General features: G+C 33.4%; 2 protein-coding genes and 1 long non-coding RNA gene across 8 annotated transcripts; 1 reads left to right on the top strand and 2 right to left on the bottom strand.

The window, feature by feature from the left end:
- Positions 1–1,374: 1,374 nt before the first annotated feature.
- On the top strand, positions 1,375–9,372 carry LOC106429030 (NAC domain-containing protein 21/22). 6 transcript variants are annotated; one of them, XM_048749322.1, is made up of 5 exons: positions 1,375–1,766; positions 5,631–7,828; positions 8,156–8,274; positions 8,388–8,750; positions 8,910–9,372. In XM_048749322.1, exons 1-2 carry the CDS (start codon positions 1,565–1,567, stop codon positions 6,395–6,397), a joined length of 969 nt encoding a protein of 322 aa, XP_048605279.1. In that variant the 5' UTR covers positions 1,375–1,564; the 3' UTR covers positions 6,398–7,828; positions 8,156–8,274; positions 8,388–8,750; positions 8,910–9,372.
- Positions 9,373–9,649: 277 nt separating this feature from the next.
- Positions 9,650–13,355, bottom strand: LOC106429051. The gene is made up of 3 exons (XR_007320940.1): positions 13,216–13,355; positions 11,939–13,077; positions 9,650–11,798 (listed from the first exon to the last, which is right to left on the bottom strand). It is a non-coding gene; the product is annotated as an uncharacterized LOC106429051 (long non-coding RNA).
- A 1,601-nt stretch (positions 13,356–14,956) lies between these two features.
- On the bottom strand, positions 14,957–16,196 carry LOC106429085 (serine acetyltransferase 1, chloroplastic-like). The gene has a single exon (XM_013869829.3). The coding sequence runs from the start codon at positions 16,030–16,032 to the stop codon at positions 15,061–15,063; it is 972 nt and encodes a 323-aa protein (XP_013725283.2). The 5' UTR covers positions 16,033–16,196; the 3' UTR covers positions 14,957–15,060.
- Positions 16,197–24,822: the final 8,626 nt, after the last annotated feature.

The following is a 24,822-nucleotide window of genomic DNA, read 5'->3' as shown; positions in this document are numbered from 1 at the left end:
CAATTCAAATGCAAATTATATTTACTTTCAGCTGAAAATTAATTGTAAATTGTATTGATTTTATAAATTATTTTATTTATCTCAAATACTATTGGCCAGAGAGGTGTATTTAATAACAATTTACATATATTTCAGCCACTTTCTTAATCTGTGTGAAAAATGTCAAAGTGACACTTATTCAGAAACAGAGGGAGTATAACATAGAAAAATAATTAAATATGATAATTTCTAAATTTTTATTGAAAAGTTATTGAAACCTTAATATTTTAATTTTGAAATTTTCATTCAAAAAATCACGCATTAGAAATTTTGTGTTTATCATATAAGTATGGATTCTCAATAATAAATATTTATATTGAAATATACTCTATATATATATGTCCATATCATTGAAATTTAGTTATATACCATATAAAATAAATAAAATGATTGTTTTGATTTATCTACCAAAAAATTATCGTAAATAAACAAGATATATTGTTTTGATTTATGTGTTTACTCTAATTTAATTATATACATAATACGTAAATGAATACAAATAAATAATAATAGATAAAATTATTTTTATATATAACATTCATCCTACTCAGTTGCGTGTGTTCTAAGCTAGTCTAATATGAAAGCACAAATTAGATTTGCAGAAAATTTACCGAGACAAAAATATTTAGGGGAACAATTAACCAAAATAATTATCTTCTTTGGTTTTGTGTTGCTAAAAAAATATATGTGATATTTTCTTTTGATTAACTATTTTCAGTTAAATATGTAATTTAATAATTTCTTAATCCCGTCTTATGAACTTAATAATTTTATATTTTCAATATGCACTTATGAACTCGGCTTAATCTCTAATGAAAGTATGGTTTGTTCAAAAAAAATGTAATTTAATAATTTAAAATTTGCTCTTTCAAAGGAAATTCTCACATATGATTATAGTAACAATTTCTTTAAAACGAGATTTTGGTTGTAATTTGAAAAATTACTTATTAGTTTGTTGAATAGTAAAAAAACCAAGTTTGATGAAACTCAATATAATATACTACTATAAGTTGGGCAGTTATTAATTACTATTCTTTCTGTTTCATATTAAGTGTCACTTTAGATCATTTTTTTTGTTTCACAAAGAGTGTCATTCTACAATACCAATGCAATTTATACAACCTTTCAGCTAAAAATTAACTGTAAAATGCATTAATTTTATAAATAAATTGATTTATCTAAAATATTATTGGTTAGATATGTGATATTAATGAAAACATAAATGCATTTTAATGAGTTCTTTAATATGTGTGAAAAGTGTTTAATAAGTTACATTCTTTGTGAAACGATGGGAAACGATGGGAGTACTATAAGTTGGGCAGTTATTAATTACTACTTAAACCACGGGTCTCCTCCTCGGACACACCCATGATCACCAATAATCATTATTTTCTCCCTCTTTCCCTCTTAACTAATTGTCTGCTAATCAAAAAGATCATCATCAAATATTATAAACCTAAAATCTAACCATTCAGTGATCAAAGGATCTCAACAAAGAGAGAGAGAGAGAGAGAGAGAGAGGAGCATGGAGACGGAGGAGGAGAAGGGGAGTAGTATAAGCATGGTGGAGGCAAAGTTGCCCCCAGGATTCAGATTTCACCCAAAGGACGACGAGCTTGTCTGCGATTACTTGATGGCACGATCGCTTGGTCACAATACTAAACAACCTCCTCCACTCCTCTTGATCCAAGTCGATCTCAACAAGTGCGAGCCTTGGGACATCCCCAGTACGTCTCTTAATTACTACAATCTTATCTTTCTAACTTTAAGATCACGTGCTTAACTTCCATCACATACTTGATACATACATGTAGCTAAAAGTTTCTTTAGTTTTTTTTTATGGATATTAGTGAATTCACCGTCATGATTATATTTTAGATACCTTGTTCGTTCGTGTTAGTGTTTGTGATTTTGGTCTAGAAACATAATTAAGAACCAAGATCAAATGATTTTTCTTCTATTTTCTTATGAAATATTATCCCTTAAATCAAAAGATCGAGGTTAGTTAATCCATATCCACTAAAAAAATCCGTAGTGATGTCTAATAACCATCCAATGATGTCACTTAATAAGATTATTATAATTCTAGATATTTTACAATATAGTCTATGCATATAATTACATATTACTAATCCTTATTCAAACATATCATTACCATTATTGGCATGTATGTATCTCTTATAGATTAGGAAAACTACTCATATAAACAAACAAACACATAATTCTTACAAACAAACACATAATTCTTACAAACAAACCCATAGTTCTTACAAATAACTGCAAAAGAGAAAATTAGGGACACTAGGTCCTTGTCCGCGCTACGCACGGATAGTAGTTTGATTTTTTTTCATATTTTTGTACTATTATGTCAATTGTTTAGTTTTATAAAATGTTTTATTATTACTGTAAATTTGGAATTAAAAATCTATTTTTTCCTTACTGTAAAGTAAGTTAATTTTTTTGAATCTTACCACAACACATTATACATGAAGAGAATATAGTTGGTCTTTATATTCTTATTTGGTATAATATTGAAAATTTTGATGGTTTGTTTAAATGGTTTTTTTTAATTATATATTTTAGGATTGGTTTTTGTGACTATATTCTATAATTGTCTTAAAAAATTGTTTGTCCCATATAGACATCCACATATTATGGACTTCTGATAAATTTGTTCATTGAGATATTTGGTTTCACTTTCAACTTTATTCTCTTTTTTGGCACCCTCGTGCTAGCTTGTGGGGCTAGCCAACTTGGTGCAAAAGGGTTTACAAAAGCTGATCGAGATGCGCGTGATCAGACATCTTTTGCTAGGCTATTCGTACGGAATTTTAAAGATCTAGGAATATAAGCAATAGAAAATTCAGAAAATTCTTTGCATACAGCCTGTATTTCGTCGAGCTCCGAGTCCAACGCAGGCCAATCTTCCTCCTTTTGAATGAGTATAACCAGTTGTTCACAGTCGATTGAAAGACCATCTCTCTGTGTCCAAACTTTTGTATTACTTGCATTGCCCATAGCAAACCTTCAGCTTCCGCTTGCAGTGGTGATTTGGGGCGTTTATATCGGCCCTTGCTCCAAATAGCATTGGAAAGTCACCATCCATTAACACAAAGCCAAGTCCAGATATGTCTCTTGCATTTATCCAGGATGTCTAGCAGGAGCGTTTCTTTGCGGAGGAACAGTTGTGTCCGTTACCTCAACTCCCATATCAATCTCCATAATCTCGTCTATACGTTGAGCTATCCTCCAATACTCTGCTTCAATTTTATTCGCTAATGGAAAGGACATAATTCCTACGACACTATTAATGATTGTTTTTTTTTGTAACACCGATACGACAAACTTATGTTTTATTTAACAAAACTCTTATTTTAATTTTGTATTAAAGAATCAATCATATTTTATATTATCCATAATTTTAGTAAATTTGCGTATTTGTCATGTTTTTATTAGGTTTTAGCTAAATCATTGATTTATTATTTATTTTTAGCTAAGTCAATAATTTATTAATATTATATATATATATATATTAAAAATGAATTTTATTTTAGTAATATTAAATTTCTATTTTATATTAAAATTTAGTTAGTTTTTCTTATTTGTCATATTTTATTAGGTTTTAGACTCTTAGATAGGTTATTGATTTATTATTAATTTTTAACTGATTCGCTAGTGTGTTAATTAAAACAATACCCTTAATGAATTTTATATATAATTAAAAACGAATTTTATTTTAATCATATAAAATTTATATGTTATATTAATATTAAATAATTGATTCTAAAATAATATAATAAAATTATCAAAAATTTGAAAAATAAGATAATTCTTATATATATTTTGTTGCTATCTAAAAACAATATTTTTATTATAAAAGTTAAAAAGATACAAAAAATTATAGTTAAATATTATTCAAGAAAAAAACATTTATATAAAGATATTTTCTAAACTATTACTAAGATATGAGTATTGAAAAAAATTTAACACGGGATGTTTAGAACATAGGATTATGCTTATGAGAGAGTGGTTCGGGAATGGGCTTCGAAATCGGTCGAATGGGCTCTGAAAATAGTTTTTTTTAACTCAAGCCCAGTCCGGATGACATGGCATCTTGGTTGGTTCACAATATTTTGCCTATGTGGCAAGGCTTAAAAAGGAGAGATTTAGTCCCTTTTATATAGTAGGATGTATTTACAAGAGAAGTTGACACTCTTGGCGTTATCGTCAAACAAAAATACTTGAAAAAAGTTTGGATAGGAATATCATAAGATAAGATAATAACGACGAATAAGTCAATATCTAGGTTTTGTTGGTTTGTAACCTTTGAGTGTGATTTTTTTTTTTTGGCTAAGTGGACATATTTAAAAAGTTTTGGAAAATTTCAAAAAATATTCGTTCTGTTTGATCATAATTAGATTCTTCTTCTTCTCCTTCGCGTACGCCTTTAATGGGTCCTTGATTATTTTTCAAATCAAGATATTGACCCTTCAACTACGTAATTATCAAATGAGTCGGCACTCATTTTATAAATATACTTTTTTCTTTATTCAAACAAAGCTCCCATTTATATAATAACAAACTTGAAATTCATTCATACAACTCATCCACACGTGTTGGGTTCCAATTTGAGACTTTTGCTTCAAGAATCACATGTTGACGGATGTGTTTATATATATATATTTCTTTTGTAAATACTACATCAGTAAATAACAAAAAAAACGTGATTAACCCGGGTTCTTAGGAATGAGTTCTTAGCCGAGGTTAAGAAACTATTTCTTAACTTCCGCTAAAAACTCCACTCTATAACCCCCGAATTAATCATAGTCTAATACATGGTTTTTTAACGTTAGATAATTATGCATAACCTGCTACATGTTTTACTCAAATAAATATACATGATCAATACTTTTAACTACGGATCTTATACATACAGTTATTGTTATAGTTTTCTTAATATAAAAAAACATCTAAAATAATCATAGAAAATAAGAAAAACAAAATTTTATGTTTTAAACTATAATAATATTCTAATAATAATAATAATATTTTATTTTTATTTTTAGTATTAAATTTATTTATATCTAAAATATAACAGCATGAACCTATATAATATTGTATTCTCATTTTATAAAAATAAATATAGGGTCTCATTGAAATATTTTACTTAATCAAACCTGTATATACTTCTTTTCAAAAAATCAACATTAAAAGCATTTTATTAAAAAAGTATCTCCCAATAAAAAATAAGATAAAGAATAAAACAAAGTTCTTAAATAAATATTTGAAAAGCACATGAAGATTTTATGAAACAAGTAAATTGGTTAAATTGTCCTTTAGTATTGGTTCATTTTTACAAAATTAAATAATAAATTGTCCTTTAGTATTGATTCATTTTTACAAAATTAAATAATAAATTGCACTACATACTAATAATTTTCTTGTTTGAATAAAAATGTTCTAATCATTGTTTTTTGTTGTCACTGATTTACTGAGTTTTGTACTTATGTTTTAACAAGCTAAAAACAAGAAAACAGAATATAAAGTTAAAAAAATGTTTTGGTTGTATGTTTCAAAATTCAAATGATCAGAAGCGGCATGCGTGGGTGGCAAGGATTGGTATTTCTACAGCCAGAGAGATAGGAAATACGCGACTGGCCTGAGAACAAACAGAGCAACGGCCACCGGATACTGGAAAGCCACAGGGAAAGACAGAGCCATTCTAAGAAAGGGAAAGCTTGTTGGGATGAGGAAGACATTGGTGTTTTATCAAGGTCGAGCTCCCCGTGGTCGTAAAACTGATTGGGTCATGCACGAGTTTCGTCTCCAGGGTTCCTTTGATCCTCCTAATCTGAACTCTCCAGAGGTACAGGAGGAAGACTGGGTCCTGTGTAGAGTGTTCCACAAGAAAACAGAAGGACTTTTAAGTAGAGACAACATGGGAAGCTGTTTTGACGAGACAGTCTCCGCTTCTCTTCCTCCACTGATGGATTCTTACATCAACTTTGACCAAGAACCCTCTTCTTACCTCGGTGATGATCAGCACTTCATCACCAGTGAGCAAGTGCCCTGCTTCTCCAATTTGTCACAGAACCAAACCCTAACCAACCCAGTCTCTGAATTCAAGACTCCTTGCAAGAACAACCCTATCCCCTTGTTCACTAGTGGTTCAGCCCCCGCCACCCTCCCAGGGCTAGACTCGTTCTGTTCTTCAGATCAGATGGTTCTCAGAGCTCTGCTGAGCCAGCTCACTAAGATCGATGGAAGCATCGGGGCTAAAGAATCACAAAGTTATGGGGAAGGTACCTCCGAGAGCCTCTTGACCGACATTGGCATTCCAAGCACTGCTTGGAATTGATGACATTATTAGTCATTATTGCTATATTCATATTCATGATTGGAACTATTCCTCAAGGGTGCGTGTCTGATTGTACAAACATTTCCCTCACTCTTGTTACAACTCATGTAAAATACCACTTAAGACATTATTATACATAAGAATTTCATCAGATAGTTCATTTCTTTCGGTGTAACTATTAAACAAAAATACTATATATGAGACATCAATACCAGTGAACATGATGGAATAATTGATTGTACAGCCAAGGGCCAAGGGTACTGCTCCCAGCAGAACTTGTGAACAAAATCAATGTTTACTAATAGCTGATTAATAATTAAAAAAGACATGTGGGCTGATACCATTGTGTGTTGTTAAAGCTTTACTAGTTGTCATGATCTTATATTTGGTCTACTAATTTTTGTAACTTTAAATCTTATGCAGAATTAAGAAAACAAAGCAGAAAATGAATGAAAACTTGTATCTTAATTAATGTATTTTCTTTATCTTATTAGTATGTATTAGTCTGTCTTGTACTATGCATCAGTTGTAATAGATTTACGGTAGTAACTTGTGAGATTTGGTTTCCTTGTATATATATATATATATCTATCTATATACATAAAGTAGAGTTTTCTCTCACCTCCTGCTGCCACATCAGCATGGAAGAAGAGGCTTTTACAGACACGTGGCATACTCATCACCTCCCGTCGTTGTTAATCTCTCTTTCTGATCCTATTTCTTGCCTTTCCAAATACCCTAATAAGTTTGTTTCCGTAGACGATCCTCCTCCCAAAATTTATTTGATAACAGTTTCTCGTCGTCTCCTCTCTATTTTAAAGGCAAACTTGGAACTCTTTTTCTTATGATCTCTGATATTTGTTACGATAATAATGATTAGTGGATTTGTGAAGCGGCCCGAAGGCAAAGGATCAGAGTTCAGCTATAAAGTTGTCTCTGGCAAATAAGAATCAGGCGGTTGCTGCTGTGGCGGAAGATTCAACGGAGGATTCCGACATCATCTGAAGGTTGTTCAGAAGTGGCAAAAGTGTATTACTTGATGCAGATATTACGATTGATAAAATCGGCCTCAACCTCCGCAGCTGCATCAGACGCGAGTTCAACCACCCAAGGATGAAACTCCATCGCCCCAATTGAGTCCAGAAGAGACTGGAGAAGAGCAAGGACCCAGCTTTCCCACGGTGAAGCTGAAGGAAACGGTGTAAGGGGAAGAGGCGGTGAAAGGGTTGGGACTTCAGAGAATAAAACGGAAGATGAAGCTGAACAAGAGGCTTTGAGTATATTCCTTGGAGATTCTGCAGACGGAGAGAAATTTGCAAAAGACCCAAGATTTTAAATGAGTTAGCAGAAGGATATGAGGGTATCTGAAAAAGGCTTTCAGCTTTGCCTTCTACTGCTCAGTGCTCATGATGCCTCCGTACTAATCTCATGGTAAAGTTTATTTCTTTTGGTTCTCTCATGATTGTCTTATAGACTTTATGCAAGTATTATTAGCAATAGTAAATAAAAAGGAAGCAATATCACTTATACTAATTCATGATATGTATCTGGTGGTACTTGAAGTGTATGCTTGCATGATTCTCAGATTTATAACAACCTCTGAGGTTTTCAGTCTTCCGTTGTTAACTTGGTCTTTCAGAAAAAAAGAAGTCTTCCAGTAAAAAAAAAGACGCAGAAAGTTCTTTTTTGCTGTTTAGCTTTGCATGGATATGGATGTTCTTGGGTTTCTAACTTTTCTCTGTCTTCTTTGTTTTATAGATTGAGTGTGAGCCAAGCATATTTGATGCCTGAATTTGGAGCGAACACTTTAACTAATAAACAGTGATGAGTATCTAGATCTTATATTCTTATCACAACTATTGTCACCAAGAGAATTGGTAATTTTTAAATAAATTTGCTACTAAACGGTGATATTAAGATTATGTCAGGATCGAAATTAGGATACTATTTTCTCTAATCTTCCACTAACTTGACAATTTTTGCATTTCAGCTAGAGTTACAAATTGTCGTGTGCATGCTCGAGGAGTGGCCGTTAAGTCAAGTGAGTGGTTTTTGTTATTGATTGCTCTAAACCAGCTGATGATACGAACATGGATTTCTCCACGCTTGAGAAGTTTCTTCAGGAACAAATCAAAGTCGGCGCCAAGCCGGAACTCTTAGTGACACCGTTTCCATTATGCGAGAGAGACAAAGGCAAGATCACCGTTATCGTCATCACCGCTCCCAACCTCTCCAAATGGTACATCACGATTTTCATTTTGAGGAACTTCCAAGTATCTGACCAGATATATTTGAGAAAGTACAATCTCCATGATTGGCTTTGCGTGATTGCGTTGAACAACGACAAGGACCGGTAAGACCTAAGATACTTAAGCATGTACAAGCTAAGATATACTTAAACATGTACAAGCTAAGAAATTTCAACCTATATAATGAGTTTTCTTTCTTAGTTTTCTTCCAGTGCCAAGGAATAAATGCTTGGCGTTCTTCCTCTGTTTTCTTAAAAGAATAGGTCGGATCTGTTTAAGAAGTTGCAGAAGAAAAAAGCATTTTCCATGATGTATAAAGAGAGAAGAGCAGCAACTACTAGCTTAATCTCCATGTATTGTCAAACGGACTGTAAAAAAGACGTTTGCTTGGTTCCGTAAGCAGATGTTAGTCTCAGGTTCCGCCCTGCAGGGATTGATATAGTAACCGGTTGGGGTAGACATTTTAGAGTTACTGCTACAGAAATTGTGAGACAAACCGTTGAAGAGCTGCTCTACATCTTTGGCTCAGCGTTTTTCATGGAGATTGAAAACTCAGATTGTTTAGTTGTATGTGGTGAGTCTCTGATTGCTTTAGTCTAACGTTGATAGGATGCATTTGCTGTGAGTTTTGTTTGTTTCTCATTTTTTACTTTTTACAAAGTATTACCTACTACCCAGTGTTGTACCTGAAGCTCTTTATTAGTCTTCACAAGCCATTTTAGATCACTTCTCTCGAATGCCCACCACTTGAGAAACGTCAAGTGATCCTCATGTTCATGTTATTAACAGGTGTGCCGGAAGCTGTTTATTAGTCTCAATTGTATTTTTAATGACCTTAAGGTGGATATTTTGTAGCTATGAAAACGTTCATGTTCTTTTGGTTTGGTTACGGATTCGTCTAAAACCGATACCAATTGAGCAGATTCGCTTTTGTAACCACGACAGCTACCTGGTTTTGTTCTAATCCTCTACGTGTAACTCTTGTTTACGATTCTAACTGCTATATTTACACAACTTTACTTTTAAAATTGTCAGACATCCAAGGTGAGCTCAGTGCAACCATATTTTCCTACGTCCTGCCAGTACGTATAAATATTATGCAAAATGTTGTTAAAGACAATCTTCTTATTTTAATAAAATTTCGATATGGTGCTTACTTAATTTTAGAAGACCAACCATTTTCCTTCGTATAAGGGTGCTTACGTATAAATATTCTGCAAAATGTTTTTTTTTTTCTTTTTTGAAAAAATATTCTGCAAAATGTTGTTAAAGACATTCTTCTCATTTTAGTAAGGTTTCGATAAGGGTGCTTATTTAATTTTATGCTTAATCAACGTTTTCAAGAAAATGCGTTTTCAAGAAAATGTTCTGTATAACTTTCGAACCATGACAATCAGCGGATTTGTTGTCATATATATTACTAAAACTTCATACTCAATATGTATTTGTTCTTCAGTTTTTATAACTGAACAAACTTGCATTTGTTTTTTCAATCAATCATTCGGGCAAAACTTTAGACATCATCACAGTTGAAGTTCAGAAAATAATAAATTTTGCCTACTAAAAGTAAATAGTATTTTTTCAAAATCTTCAATATTTATATATTCCCCTTGGTTTAAAATACTGTCTTAATACAGTTCAAGATTAAAAGTATACAATATAAAATAACTATAGTTTCTTCATAGTCAACTGACATCTTAGAGAACAAAATCTTTTACTTAACATCTAATTATTTTTGCCAAATGTTTATCTAAAATAGTCCGGCGGTCAATAATACATAATTGGTAATTTAAAATGATTAGCATAAATAGCATGTTATTAATTTATAATTTTAATGAGACCATATATCTACATATACTTTTTTAGAAAATGTATTATCTTATCGATTGGTGTTATAGTTTAATTTGGGATCGTAAAAATTATTAATTTATAGTATTTGTTAATTTTTTGAATATTAATTTATAGAGTTTCTACTATATATGAAACCACTACGCAGATTTAAGTTTGCTCAACAAATATACATCCAAAAAATTAACAACAACAAACAACACAAATATAAAACCACAATTTAGCATTTCATTTTAAAGTTTATAAATTTTGATTGCCTATTTAATTAAAATATACTTAATGAGAAAATATTCATTCATTATATAAGTAGAGGTTGGTTGATTTAAAATAATTTGGTTGATTTAAAATATTAATTGATTTTATTTAGAGACATGAGAGGATAAATGTTTATACTAATAAAATATAATACTTTCTTCACAATGCACCACTTCAACACCTGAATAAAGAGAGAGCACCAAGCAACACATTCTAAAATATTACAAAAATTTCTATATTTTCCGTTTTGTTAATATTTGATTAAATATTTAAATAATATATTTAGTATATTTTAAATCTTACCAAATTTAAAATAGAGATAATTTTTAATATAACGAATGTTTACTAATATAACACAAAATACAGAAAATTAAAAATTATTTATGCTATTCTTCTTTGACCTAGGCAACTTCAAAACAAAGTAATACACTACGGTCGCTAACCACTATCAAATGGATCAAAAAATTATCATTCTCTTTAAATATATTTTCATCTTCATATATTTGAAAATATTTTATTTACTAATACCATAAAATTAATTTTATTTTTTACAAAATAAAACACACGAACCCGGCGCGTAGCGCCGGAAAACCACTAGTATTTGAATATATTAAGCTGATTCAGAAATTTAGGAAGAAATGTGGGGTGCTGCATTGAGTGTTGTTAACGTATAGCTTAAGTGGTCATCAAGATCAGTCTCTGGCTTTATAGATGGGCAAACCCTAAATGCTCCAGCAACTTAACTCCTGGTTCAATGGGAGTTTCCACTAATTGGAGAAACTATTCATGAGTTCTTTAAACCTCACAGTTTCGACGAGATCCCTTCATCTGTCAAGAAACGAATGTCAAAGTTGGTTTTTATAGGTTTCAATATTCTGCCTCATATCTCTTCTTTCTTCTCTCTGGTTTGTGCTTCAGGCACGGTTTGTTGAACCATAACTCAATATATTGAAGTGGTCAAACATCTATCTTACTCACTTCTCTGTGTTTGGTTGGGGTTTATATCTTTATTGTATTGCAGTTGATACTAGAACAAATGATCATCAAACCTGAGGAATAAAAAAACAAACTTGTTGTAACTGTAGATAATCTCAAAACAAGATAGAGTTGTGTTTTATTGAAATATAAACTAGATAGCTCAATGGCTTTATTGAAGTACAAAGAACAAGAAAAGAGAAAAGGGAAAGACTTTAGATTTGTCACCAAGATAAATAAAGTTTGGATTGATTCATATGAATGATAAAGAGAGGGATGCACAAACGCAGCCAAAGTTACCTCTTCATTACATAACACAACTCTATTTATACTACTACTAATTCACTTGCAAGAAACCCTAACACACATGGGTTTACATCATAGTATTGGGCTTGTTGGTATTGTCTTGGGCTTGGTCTTGATATGATGTCTTGTGTTAATACTCCCCGCAAACTTGGCAGCGAGTGAACACAAATCTGACAAGTTTGAATCCACATGAATTTGGCTTTGGAGGAGGCATCAGTCGAAGCATAACATGACGATGTATCATACAGTAGACTTCTGAACCAGATGAGAGCTTTTGATGTATACTTGGAGATCTATCATGACTCCCTCAGAGGTATCTTTGACTTGGAGAGTTTAGTAGTAACCTGTAGAGATTTCAGTTTTGATTTAGTTAAAGTCTCCTTTTGATCCTTGTTTCTGGAAGGCTCTCTACGTTGGTCTTATGGTAATATCTCTGGTCCATATAAGGATTCGTCTACTTATTTGCACTCGGCATCCATTTTTTTCAACTAAAAGGCACGCCGAAATGTGACGAAGATGAAAAAAGAAAACGTTTGAAGAGAGGAGAGATGAAGTATCATCTATTGAATTAAAGATATGGAGACTTCATGGAGATAATGATAGATGAGGTGAAGAAAGAAGGTGATATGGTGAATGTGGAAAGATCTGTGGAGCTTATATTTAGCTTTACTCATTGCATCTTGTGAGACTACATCCACTATGACCGCAATAACGGTGAAATATATAACTTAATGAATTACTCTGTTTTCATACTTTTGAATGAGATGCTAAAGAAGCTAACTATCTTAAACAGAGAGAAAGAGCATAAAACCATTACTCCAAAACAGGAACAACGATCATTACTCTGTTTTCATACTTTCATTTTCAGGAATTAAATGTTCATCAGAGCGAGCATGCTGGTTACCCTCAGACTCTTCCTCACTGCTCCATTTTCTCACGAACTTGGGAACCATGTTTCTTACATCGCGTGCCTCAAAAATTTTATTCATATCATTTAACTCTTTCAAACCGGACTGCACTCACTTTTCTGGCGTTCCCTGCTATTATCTGTCCACACAAAAAAAAAGGATAAGAATATGGTGCAAAGGGAAGTGCTATTGCATACCTCTAGTTTTCACCAGTCTTTGGGATATACCCAAAGATGAAAACAACATTCCAACTAGTAAAGAAAAAAAAAAGCAATACGTTGTTCCAATGAGTATGATAGTCAAGAATCTGGTAAAATCACTGCAGCAGCATTTACAGGCTCCTTTTCAGCTAACTCACGCACCTTAAGTGAAGACAAAACACATCCACATTTCAGAACAAATCCATCAACTTATCATCATTGGCATTACTTAAATCAACGATATGGTTTATCCATTACCTTCCACGGCCAGCAGAGCCGGACCTGTAAAATTGGGGGCCCTATTTAAAAAAAAATATAAATTTGATATGTATATATTGTAATTTATTTTTTATATTATAAAATTTGACTATTAAAATTTTCAAATTAGAAACAATTAAATCCGTTGAGATTATGATGAGTGCCAACAAAATATATGTTAAAATCAGTTACAATTTTGAATTCTACCTAAAAACCAAGAATTTTTTCAGTTTTTTTAACTTTTTTAGTGAAATGTCACCTGAGTACGTTTGGTCCAGGAGGAAAAGAGAGAAGAAAATATTTTTAGAATTTGTTTGAAAAATATGAAAATTACATTTTAAATTAAAATTATCCTAAAATATGATAAGTTTTGATGTAAACGAAAACTCAAATTATGTCAAAAATAATGATATTCAATGATAATAACAATTTTAATTGATTATTTTTTAAAAAATACATTTACAAAAATATTGTTTGAAAGAAAATTCATTTATCTTTCAAATATAAAATGAAAATATTATAATTAAATAATAAAAAAATAAAAATAAAAACCATAAATTTAGCAAATGACAACTGAGTTATATTATGCTAAAATTTTCTTTCTAACAATTTATCAAATGACAAATGAGTTATGAGCAAATAATACCATATAATTTTTAAAAACATAGTCATTCTTAAATATTTTTTGAATAAATAATTATTTTTAAATTTAATCAACTGAAAATAATATCCGTACAATTGTGTGAGTCAAATTCTAGTTTTATTGATGCATGTTATATATTAGTGCTGCATGTTTTAGGTAACATTTTAATGATGTACGTTTTTAAAAATCTCCATTATTAAAATTATGCACGTAAGGATAACTCATGAGTTTTTTGGTTGATTAAATGACATTATGTCCAAATTTATTAATTAAGAATATTTCATTAAGGTAACTGAAAAAGACAAACAATAAAATAGGAAATTTAAATTCATTTAAGCATATTTCATTAATGTAACTGAAAAGACAAGTAATAAATTAGGCAGCTTTATTCGTTTTAGGATATTTCATAAATGCAACTGAAAAAAACAAACATAAAAAAGAGAGTTTAATTAATGAAATAAAAATATTTTCAAATGGGTACTTCTCTTTTAGTAACATAGATACATGTACATATATATATAAAAAATTTAGAAGTGGGGCCCATAGAATGGGGGCCCATCCCAATGTTTCGTAACACTATGTACAGGTCCGGTCCGGCTCTGACGGCCAGAGAGTGGTAATGGAGGTCTCAGCCATGGAGAAGAGCAGCTCAGATTAAACCTTGTTCTCTAATAACCTTAAGAACCTGTGAAGTGCCATATGCATAGGAGAAAGTGCAAAGGCAAAGCGGAGAAAGGTTTTAGCTTTCGACTCCGTGAGGCAAAGCGGAGAAAGGTTTTAGCTTTCGACTCCGTGAGGCAAAGCGGAGAAAGGTTTTAGCTTTCGACTCCGTGATGCATAGGCGAACCGGTTCAATTTCTTGGTTAACTGTTTAATTGGTACCTTAACCCAGTACAAAAATGTAGTTTGTTTGCAAATCAGAGTAATTTTTTTGTACTTTGATTTATATTTAATTTATTTACACGTGGATTAGATAACACGCCGCGAAGACAATAATTACACCTTTTGTTTTGTTTGTGTTTTAGATGACATAATCAGACCACTCGGTTAAGTAGGATGTCTGGTCCATGCTCAAACCGGGTATCTTATCAAGCATTTTCGGATTCTCTTTCCCACCGATCAATCTCGCCGGGTTTCCCACCGCCGTCGTGTGCGGCGGCACGTCTTTAAGCACCACCGACCCCGATCCAACCTTAGCTCCCTCACCGATTGTTATGTTCCCCAAAACACAAGTCCCTGCTCCGATCAAGACTCCGTCGCCAATCTTCGGATGCCGATCGCCGGACTGCTTCCCTGTTCCTCCGAGCGTCACGCCGTGGAGAATCGAAACGTTGTCTCCAACCACCGCAGTCTCTCCGATCACCACGGCCGTCGCGTGGTCTAACAAAACCCCTTTCCCGATCTTAGCTCCGGGATGGATATCGACGGCGAAAGCTTCGGATACTCTGTTTTGGATGAGCAAAGCGAGGATCTTTCTGTCTTGGGCCCAGAGCTTGTGAGCGATGCGATGAGCTTGACAAGCGAGAAAGCCTTTGAAGCTTAGGAAGCAGTGGACGTAGCTTACGCAAGCTGGGTCTCTTTCCTTTGCTGCTAACAGGTCTTGTTTCGCCGATTCGATGATCTCTGGGCTTTCTTCCAAGACGCTGATGAAGAGTTCGAAGAGGGTGTTGCTTGGTAAGGCTAAAGTGCTGAGCTTTACCGAGAGAATGTTCGCCAAAGCGGATTCTAAGGATCCGTGCGATGCAATGGAAGAGTGATAGTAGCTTGACAAAACCGGTTCTTGCTCGACGTCGGATTTAGCTTCGTCAAGCATCTTAGCCCAGACATCACCATCGACTCGATTGTCTTGAAACAGAGAGCTTGTGATTGTGATGGGTGATCGTGAAATTCGACCGCCGGGTGGGAAGAGATTTATGTAATGGAAGCGAGAATTATCGTCTTGAGAAAGAAGGGCTTTTCCGGTGCTTCTGGAAGTGTCGATGCAGGGTGCCATTGTTGTATAATCTAATTGCAAGAAAGGAAGAGAGAGAGAGAGAGAGGGAATGGTTGTGTTGTGTGGAGAAGAAGATAAACAGAGACCTTTATATAGAGGAGAACATGTTCACCACACTTCCCTTTCTTTCTTTTTTTTTGTATGGGTAAATTTGTAAGAGAATATACATGAAAAGTAATAACGTGACGGTCATTATAGTATCATCACCATAATCAAAAATCTACACTATATTCCCCTTCCACATGTTACACGTTTTCCAAATATACACAAATCTTTATATACTCTTTGACAAATCTTACATAGTACATGCATACTCTATATTTAGTTCTACTGATAAAACTAAAATAGTCTCATAGCCAATTTTAAACAACAGAGGACAATATCATAAAAGAAGTTGCAAACTATATCACTCCATGTTCTAAAAATCAATTTCTGCGGAGCGTTGGCGCCCACTTAAACAACAAATCAGTTATAGATAAAACGATTTTCTCAGCGATTCAAATTGGGTTACAATTTTTAAATTGGTTAAAAACAGTTTAACTCGGTTTAAATCGTTATAATTGATCCAAATCTCTTAAATCAAACAATAATGTTAATGAAAATTCACAAACAATAATATTTTTTCTTTGTATATAGTTTTAATAATTCAACAAAATAATTATATAATTAAACTTAAAAATAAAATATATAATATAATTGAAAAATATAAAAATTAATAAATTAATAATTTATTAACAATTAGTCTCCGCCTAACTTTCAGAAAATTCGTCTAGTCGTTCATCCTTTACAACAAACGAAGAATTACCATCTAACGATTTTTTGGACATTGATATCACTATGCCTCGAATATAGCGGATCTAGTGAATTATAATCTTTTATCTAGTGATTTTGTATTATAGTAAAAAAGTCGTTAACTAAGACGGCAAGTAACACAAAAGACACATTTTGTAAATTTTATTGGTTCGCTGTAATATTAACCTGTTTAACTTTATCTAGGACGTCTCTAATCTTATTTTATTTTTTTCCAAAATAGAGTAAAATAGAATATGGAGTAAACTATACTCCGAAATTTATTCCATAAATGGAGTAATATATTTTTTTGTTCATAACTTTATTATGGAGTACGAGATAAAAGTAGGATTTGAACATTTTTACTTTATATTCTATTTACTCCATTTCGGAAAGAAAAAAAATAAAGTTTTACATTCGAAATTTTCTAAGCAGGTTAATGCTTTTTAATCAATATCATCGAGCTCCTAAATTGTTCTTTATTTTATTTCTATAAGTAGTTCAAAGCAACAATAAAAATAACTAACACTAGTAGTTGTATATACTATTCAATTTTGATTTTATCTAATTATTGAGAAAACAAATTAATGATTTGGACCAGTTTTGTAAAGCTAAGAAAAAGAACATGATGTTATGAAAGACAGCTAAAGAAAGCCAGCAGCCAGCCGTTTATGTTGAAAAATATAAAAGATGTGGGGTCCGTTGCATTATTTGTACAGTGAATTTCTTTCTATATATACGAACATTTACGTTCGTTGTATTACGCATCTCTAAACCTCAAATTTCTCTTCTCTCTCTGATAAAATCTTTCTATCAGTGTTAAAGTTTTTACGGATATAAAATTTCGCCCTTATCTAAATTCCTGCGAAACAATAAAATACCAATTCTTTTTATAACACGTTATCAGCACGATCACTCTGCGATTCGGTAAAATTTATTTGTATCATTTATACCCTGTTATAACGGTTGGTATACCGCCTCTACTATTATTTATATCATGTTATAATGGCCGGAATACCGCCTATATTATTTACTAGTAATTTAATTTATTTATTGGTCGGCCGAGCCGCCTTATATTCTGTTTATTATTTATTGGTCGGCCGAGCCGCCTTATATTCTGTTTATTATTTATTGGTCGGCCGAGCCGCCTTATATTCTGTTTATTATTTATTGGTCGGCCGAGCCGCCTTATATTCTGTTTATTATTAATTGGTCGGCCGAGCCGCCGTATAATTTATTTATTACTCTGCATTGATCGGCTGAGCCGTCGCATGATTTGTTGTCATAACATAAATATTTCATTGCCATAATTTTTACTTTTATGAATTTTTATAGATTTGATTGACTGTTTAATACGATATTTTCAGACTGATTTTTAGTGCACTCGATTTAACCCCAACGGTCACAAAGAAATTTTTTCAAAAGTTTCCCCTTTCTCCAACGGTCATGAACAGTAATTTTCATCTATAAATACAACTCATTTTCACTCCATTTCATCATCCAAAACATTTCATCTTCTCTCAAAAAAAAATTTCAAATCGCTCTCCTCCGATTTCTCATTTCAAGAAAGATGATTCGCGCACTTTTGTTTTTATGTGCCATTTTTATTTGTGTTTCTATTTATGGTTTATTCGTTGGAGAATTTACTCCGAGTGAATTTAAGATGAATATCGGTTTAATTTTCTTTACATCGCTTCTCCTTGTAATTGCTTGCATGATTAATGTAAACGGTTCCTTTTAATATGAATAATATTTTAATAATTTTTTATTTATGTGCTTTAGAAATACAAATGGCAAAAATCGAGAAACTTCAGTTTCCGGCATTGGAAGTAACTGGGACAAACTACACGGCATGGGTTACAAACATGGAGCTTCATCTAGATTCCGAGGAAATACTCGGAACAATAAAAGACGGCAATATATCAACCTCTCATGAAAAGGCTAAGGCCGTGATATTTCTGAGAAGGCATCTAGATGAAAATCTTACGCATGATTATGCGAGAACCAAAGATCCCTTAGATCTTTGGAAAGCTCTGAAGGAGAGGTTTGATAACCAAAAGAAAATTACTCTCCCCCATGCACTCGATGAGTGGAAAAATCTACGATTTCAAGATTTTGAAAAAGTGGAAACGTACAATTCCGCTATATTGAGAATAGCGGCGCAATTAGATTATTGCGGTAAGCCTGTCTCGGAAGCAGAAATGCTCGAGAAAACTTACCAAACGTTCCACAAAAATCATTATGTTCTACAAGAACAATATAGAAATTGTGGGTATACGAGGTTCTCTGAACTCGCTGTGGCGCTTATAATAGCGGAGAGAAATAATGAACTCCTCATTAAAAACCACAATGCCCGACCCACGGGAACCAAAGCATTTCCTGAGGTAAATGCAACGGATATAAAAAATCCGGAAAAAGGAAATTATTCCTATCGTGGGCGTGGTCGTGGCCGTGGTCACAATCGTGGTTTTGGTCGTGGTCGTGGTTATCGATTTAACCGCAACCATGAAAGGAGTAACAACCCAAGAGGAAGGGGATCCAACACATGGAATCGATCTGATCGGGTAAAAGGGAAAGAAACCCAAGAAAACCCTACTCATAAAAATGAGAACGTCTGTTACAGATGTGGATCGAAGGGACACTGGTCTCAAGTATGTCGAACTCCTCGGCATCTATGCCAATTGTACCAAGAATCTATTAAAGGCAAGGCAAAGGAAGTAAATCTCAATGAACACCTTGTGGGTACAACATCGACATACCTCGAATCCTCTGACTTTATGGGAGATTTCGACGAGGCCACTCATCAAAATAATTGAAGTGCTTGTACTGATCAAGCTTAATAATGCCTAGTGATGCCATAAAATATTATGTATTTCACTTTCAAAATAATGTTGTATTTCAAAATATATAATGTATAATTATTGTGTACTTGTTATTGATGAATAATATGTTTACTTATGAAAGTTTATTTTCTTTATTAATATTAACTGTGTGTTACAGAAATGGATAAGAAAGCAAATGGAACAACAACTAAACAAATTGGTAGAGAAGTTTGCATACCAGATAGTGGCACAACGCACACTATACTGAAGGATAAGAGATATTTCTCTACTTTAAAGTCAGTAAAAATGACTATAAACACAATATCAGGTCCTACAGACCTGATCGAAGGAATTGGCAAGGCGAACTTTATGTTGCCTAATGGAACAAAGTTTTCCATAGATAATGCCTTATATTCTCCAAATTCTAAGAGAAATTTGTTGAGTTTCAAAGATATATACCGTCAAGGGTATAACACTCAGTCTGCAACTGAGAATGGAAAGAAGTATTTGTATATAACTTCTGAAAAATCAGGCAAAGGCCTTGTACTGGAAAAATTTCCAGAACTTCCTTCTGGATTGCATCACACTTATATTGATGCTATAGAATCACATCTTGTGATAAAAAGAAATCCAGAAGATGTTACATTATGGCATGATCGCCTTGGTCATCCAGGCACTACAATGATGCGAAAAATCATTGAAAGCTCACATGGTCATTCAATAAAAACCCAAGATATATACCAAAGTAATAAAATGACATGTGATGCGTGTGCTCTTGGGAAATTAATCATAAGACCATCACCAACCAAAGTTGACAAAGAATCACCAAAGTTTTTGGAAAGAATCCAAGGTGATATTTGTGGACCAATACATCCACCGTGTGGACCATTCTACTACTTTATGGTATTAATCGATGCATCGAGTAGATGGTCACATGTTTGTTTGTTATCATCTCGAAATATGGCATTTGCGAGATTTCTAACTCAGATAATCAAATTAAGAGCACAGTTCTCAGATTATCCAATTAAAAGAGTTAGATTAGATAACGCTGGTGAATTCACATCCCAAGCTTTTAATGATTATTGTATGGTATCAGGGATTGAAGTAGAGCATTCTGTTGCTCATGTTCATACACAAAATGGTTTGGCAGAATCATTAATTAAACGGCTGCAACTAATTGCAAGGCCATTGATCATGAGATCAAAACTCCCAACCTCTGTATGGGGACATGCTATTTTGCATGCAGAAGCACTAATTCGGATAAGACCAAGTGCATACCATAGATATTCCCCATTACAGTTAGCATTTGGAAAAGAACCAAATATCTCTCATCTAAAAATCTTTGGTTGTGCGGTTTATATTCCAATAGCACCACCGCAACGTACAAAGATGGGACCGCAAAGACGGTTGGGAATATATATTGGCTATGATTCTCCATCAATAATAAGATACCTAGAACCACAAACTGGTGATGTGTTTACGGCACGATTTGCCGATTGTCATTTCAATGAGAAAGAATTCCCAACTCTAGGGGGAGACAATAAACAAGTAGGAAAAGAGATCAAATGGAGTGTACCATCGTTATTACACCTTGATCCTCCTACGAAACAGTCAGAACTAGAAGTTCGACGTATCATGCATTTACAAAATATAGCAAATCAGCTACCTGATGCATTTGCTGATACCAAAATGGTAACTAAATCACATATACCCGCTGCAAATACTCCTGCTCGTATTGAAATACCACAAAATGGTGGAACGGCAGTTGATACACGTGAATCAGGAACACGTTTAAAGCGCGGTAGACCTATTGGTTCAAAGGATAAACTTCCTAGAAAACGTAAGGAATGTGAAAAGCATGATACTCCCAAAATAACAGAAAATATTTTGGACGAAGAAAATTGTGAATCTAACGACAATATAAAGCATCTTGAATCTGAAGGAAATCATGAGATTTCTATCAATTACATCCATAATGGAAAGATATGGAAACGAAATGAGATGGATGATATTGATGACGTTTTCTCATACCTTTTAGCAAAGGAAATAAATGAAGAAAACGAAGATCCAGAACCAAAGTCTGTATATGAATGTCAAAAGAGACATGACTGGATAAAATGGAAAGATGCAATTCAAGTCGAATTAGATTCGCTTAACAAACGAAATGTATTCGGACCTATTGTGCTCACACCCAAAGATGTAAAACCTGTTGGGTACAAATGGGTGTTTGTCCGAAAAAGAAATGAGAAAAACGAGATTACAAGATACAAAGCTCGTCTCGTAGCCCAAGGTTTCTCTCAAAGGCCAGGAATTGATTATGAGGAAACTTATTCTCCTGTCATGGACGCAATCACATTTAGATTCCTGATGAGCCTAGCGGCCAATGAAAATTTAGAAATGCGTCTCATGGATGTCGTTACGGCATATTTATATGGATCATTAGATACTGATATCTATATGAGAATCCCAGATGGATTTAAAATGCCAGAAACGTTAAGTTCCAAACCTAAAGAGTTATGTGCAATAAAATTGCAAAGATCATTATATGGGTTAAAACAATCTGGACGAATGTGGTATAATCGTCTCAGCGAACACTTAACAAAAGAAGGATACACGAATGATCCTATATGCCCTTGTGTTTTCATAAAGAAAACAACATCCGGATTTGTGATAATCGCGGTGTACGTTGATGATCTTAATATTATTGGAACTCAAAACGAAATCCAAAAGGCATCAAACTATCTGAAAGGAGAATTTGAGATGAAAGATCTCGGCCAGACAAAATATTGTCTAGGATTACAAATTGAGCATTCTCGAAAGGGTATATTTGTACACCAGTCTACATATACCAAACGAGTATTGAAACGCTTTAACATGGATAAAGCAACTCCTCTTAGCACCCCGATGGTCGTTAGATCACTTAATGTTGAAAATGATCCGTTTCGACCATCTGAGGAAAATGAAGAAATACTTGGTCCTGAAACTCCATACTTAAGTGCAATTGGAGCTCTTATGTATCTTGCAAATTGTACTCGACCTGACATATCTTTTGCTGTTAATCTTTTAGCGAGATTCAGTTCGTCTCCTACACGAAGACATTGGAATGGAATTAAACATGTCTTTCGTTACCTTCAAGGAACAACTGATTTAGGCTTGTTTTATCCTAAAAGTTCAAAAGGTCAAATGATTGGTTTTGCAGATGCAGGTTATTTGTCAGATCCACACAAAGCTCGATCCCAGACAGGATATGTTTTTACAATTGGAGGCACCGCCATATCTTGGCGTTCTCAGAAGCAGACACTTGTTGCTACTTCTTCAAATCACGCTGAGATCATTGCACTCCATGAAGCAAGTAGAGAATGTGTATGGCTAAGATCAATAAGCCGACACATCTGTTCAAGCAGTGGGATTGACGAAAATGCGGAGCCAACTATCTATATGAAGATAACGCGGCATGTGTTGCTCAAACGAAGGAAGGATATATCAAAAGCGATAGAACCAAACATATACCTCCGAAGTTCTTCTCATACACTCAAGAGCTCGAGAAGAATAAAGAGATTGAAGTAAGATATGTTCGATCATGCGACAATGCAGCCGACCTCTTCAAAAAATCACTCCCTACCTCGGTATTCAGAAAACACATCCACAACATTGGAATGCGCCATCAGAAGGATATATGACTGCTTATTCGAGGGGGAGCTTACGTGGTTGTACTCTTTTTACCTTACTATGGTTTTTCCCATTGGGTTTTCCTGGAAAGGTTTTTAACGAGGCAACAAAGACGTTAAGCGAGAGTGGATAGTGACACCGGTCCCCAAGGGGGAGTGTTATGAAAGACAGCTAAGAAAGCCAGCAGCCAGCCGTTTATGTTGAAAAATATAAAATATGTGGGGTCCGCTGCACTATTTACACAGTGAATTTCTTTCTATATATACGAACATTTACGTTCGTTGTATTACGCATCTCTAAACCTCAAATTTATCTTCTCTCTGATAAAATCTTTCTATCAGTGTTAGAGTTTCTACGGGTATAAAATTTTGTCCTTATCTAAATTTCTGCGAAACAATAAAATACCAGTTCTTTTTATCACACATGAAACATTATTTGTAGAAAAGTAAAACAAGAAGAACGGTGACGTTTGTAATGACATATATGTTTGTCTAAAGTCTCCATTGATTCTTCAAGGTTACCGGAATGGCTGAATCTAATCATTTTCCTCTTTCAAGCAAGAAGAATGAATCTAATCCTATTTCTCATTCTTATAATTAGGATCTGATTAATTTGATTAATTGTATTATTGCTTTTATCTTCAGTGTTGATAGTATCATACTAGTGACCAGTTCTTTTACACACAATTTTGGTTTTACACTACTGACAGGTTTCAAGTGTGATTAGAGTAAACTACAAAATTTGATAGTATTTTACTCACGCAAGAAAATCTACATTTATAGTATAATTTATAGCACACATGAAAAGCTAGTTCACAAAGAAAAAGGTTAGAAAGACCATTATTATGGTTACATAAATTCACTAGTCAATAGTGGAAATTCCAAATTGTAAGGATAATCAACTGACTGGTTATTAAACTTAAAAGTATAGAGAAACGTTATATTATCATTATTGTCAATTGCGTCTAAACGATGCTTTGACACATGGTATAATGTGACAAAATATTGGTTGTGTAAGAATCCATATTCTGTAAACCGATGAGTTAAAATATCTTATCTAGTTGGAATTTAAGGGTCTTTGACATCAGAAAACAACAAGGAAAAAAAATCAAAATCACATCCTAATCTTTCGTTATCATTGCCCACAACCACACATACATGATTTGGTTTTCATTTCAACTTCAACCGTTCAAATGAGAGTGGCTCTTCAGTTTACCGAAACACACAAAATCCCTACACTACTATTTAGTTTGCTTCTCACAGAATATTGAAGAATGTCGAATATACTCTAGGATATCTGTGGTTATAACAAGAATCTGAATGAATATCTTTGTGATAAACAATGTACACCTTATAAACTTTTGGGTAATCCACATTCCTTTAAACCAATGAGTGAATTATCTTATCAAGTTGGAACTTGAATAAATATCAAGATCGTATCACTAAAATATGATCTAAGCTTGATCCTATTCTCTTGCTGGCAGAAACAACAATACCACCTTTTAGTGATA

Source organism: Brassica napus, chromosome C3 (genome assembly GCF_020379485.1).
Source record: "Brassica napus cultivar Da-Ae chromosome C3, Da-Ae, whole genome shotgun sequence".
NCBI classification, from domain to species: Eukaryota; Viridiplantae; Streptophyta; class Magnoliopsida; order Brassicales; family Brassicaceae; genus Brassica; species Brassica napus.
This window is presented reverse-complemented; position numbering and strand designations above follow the sequence as displayed.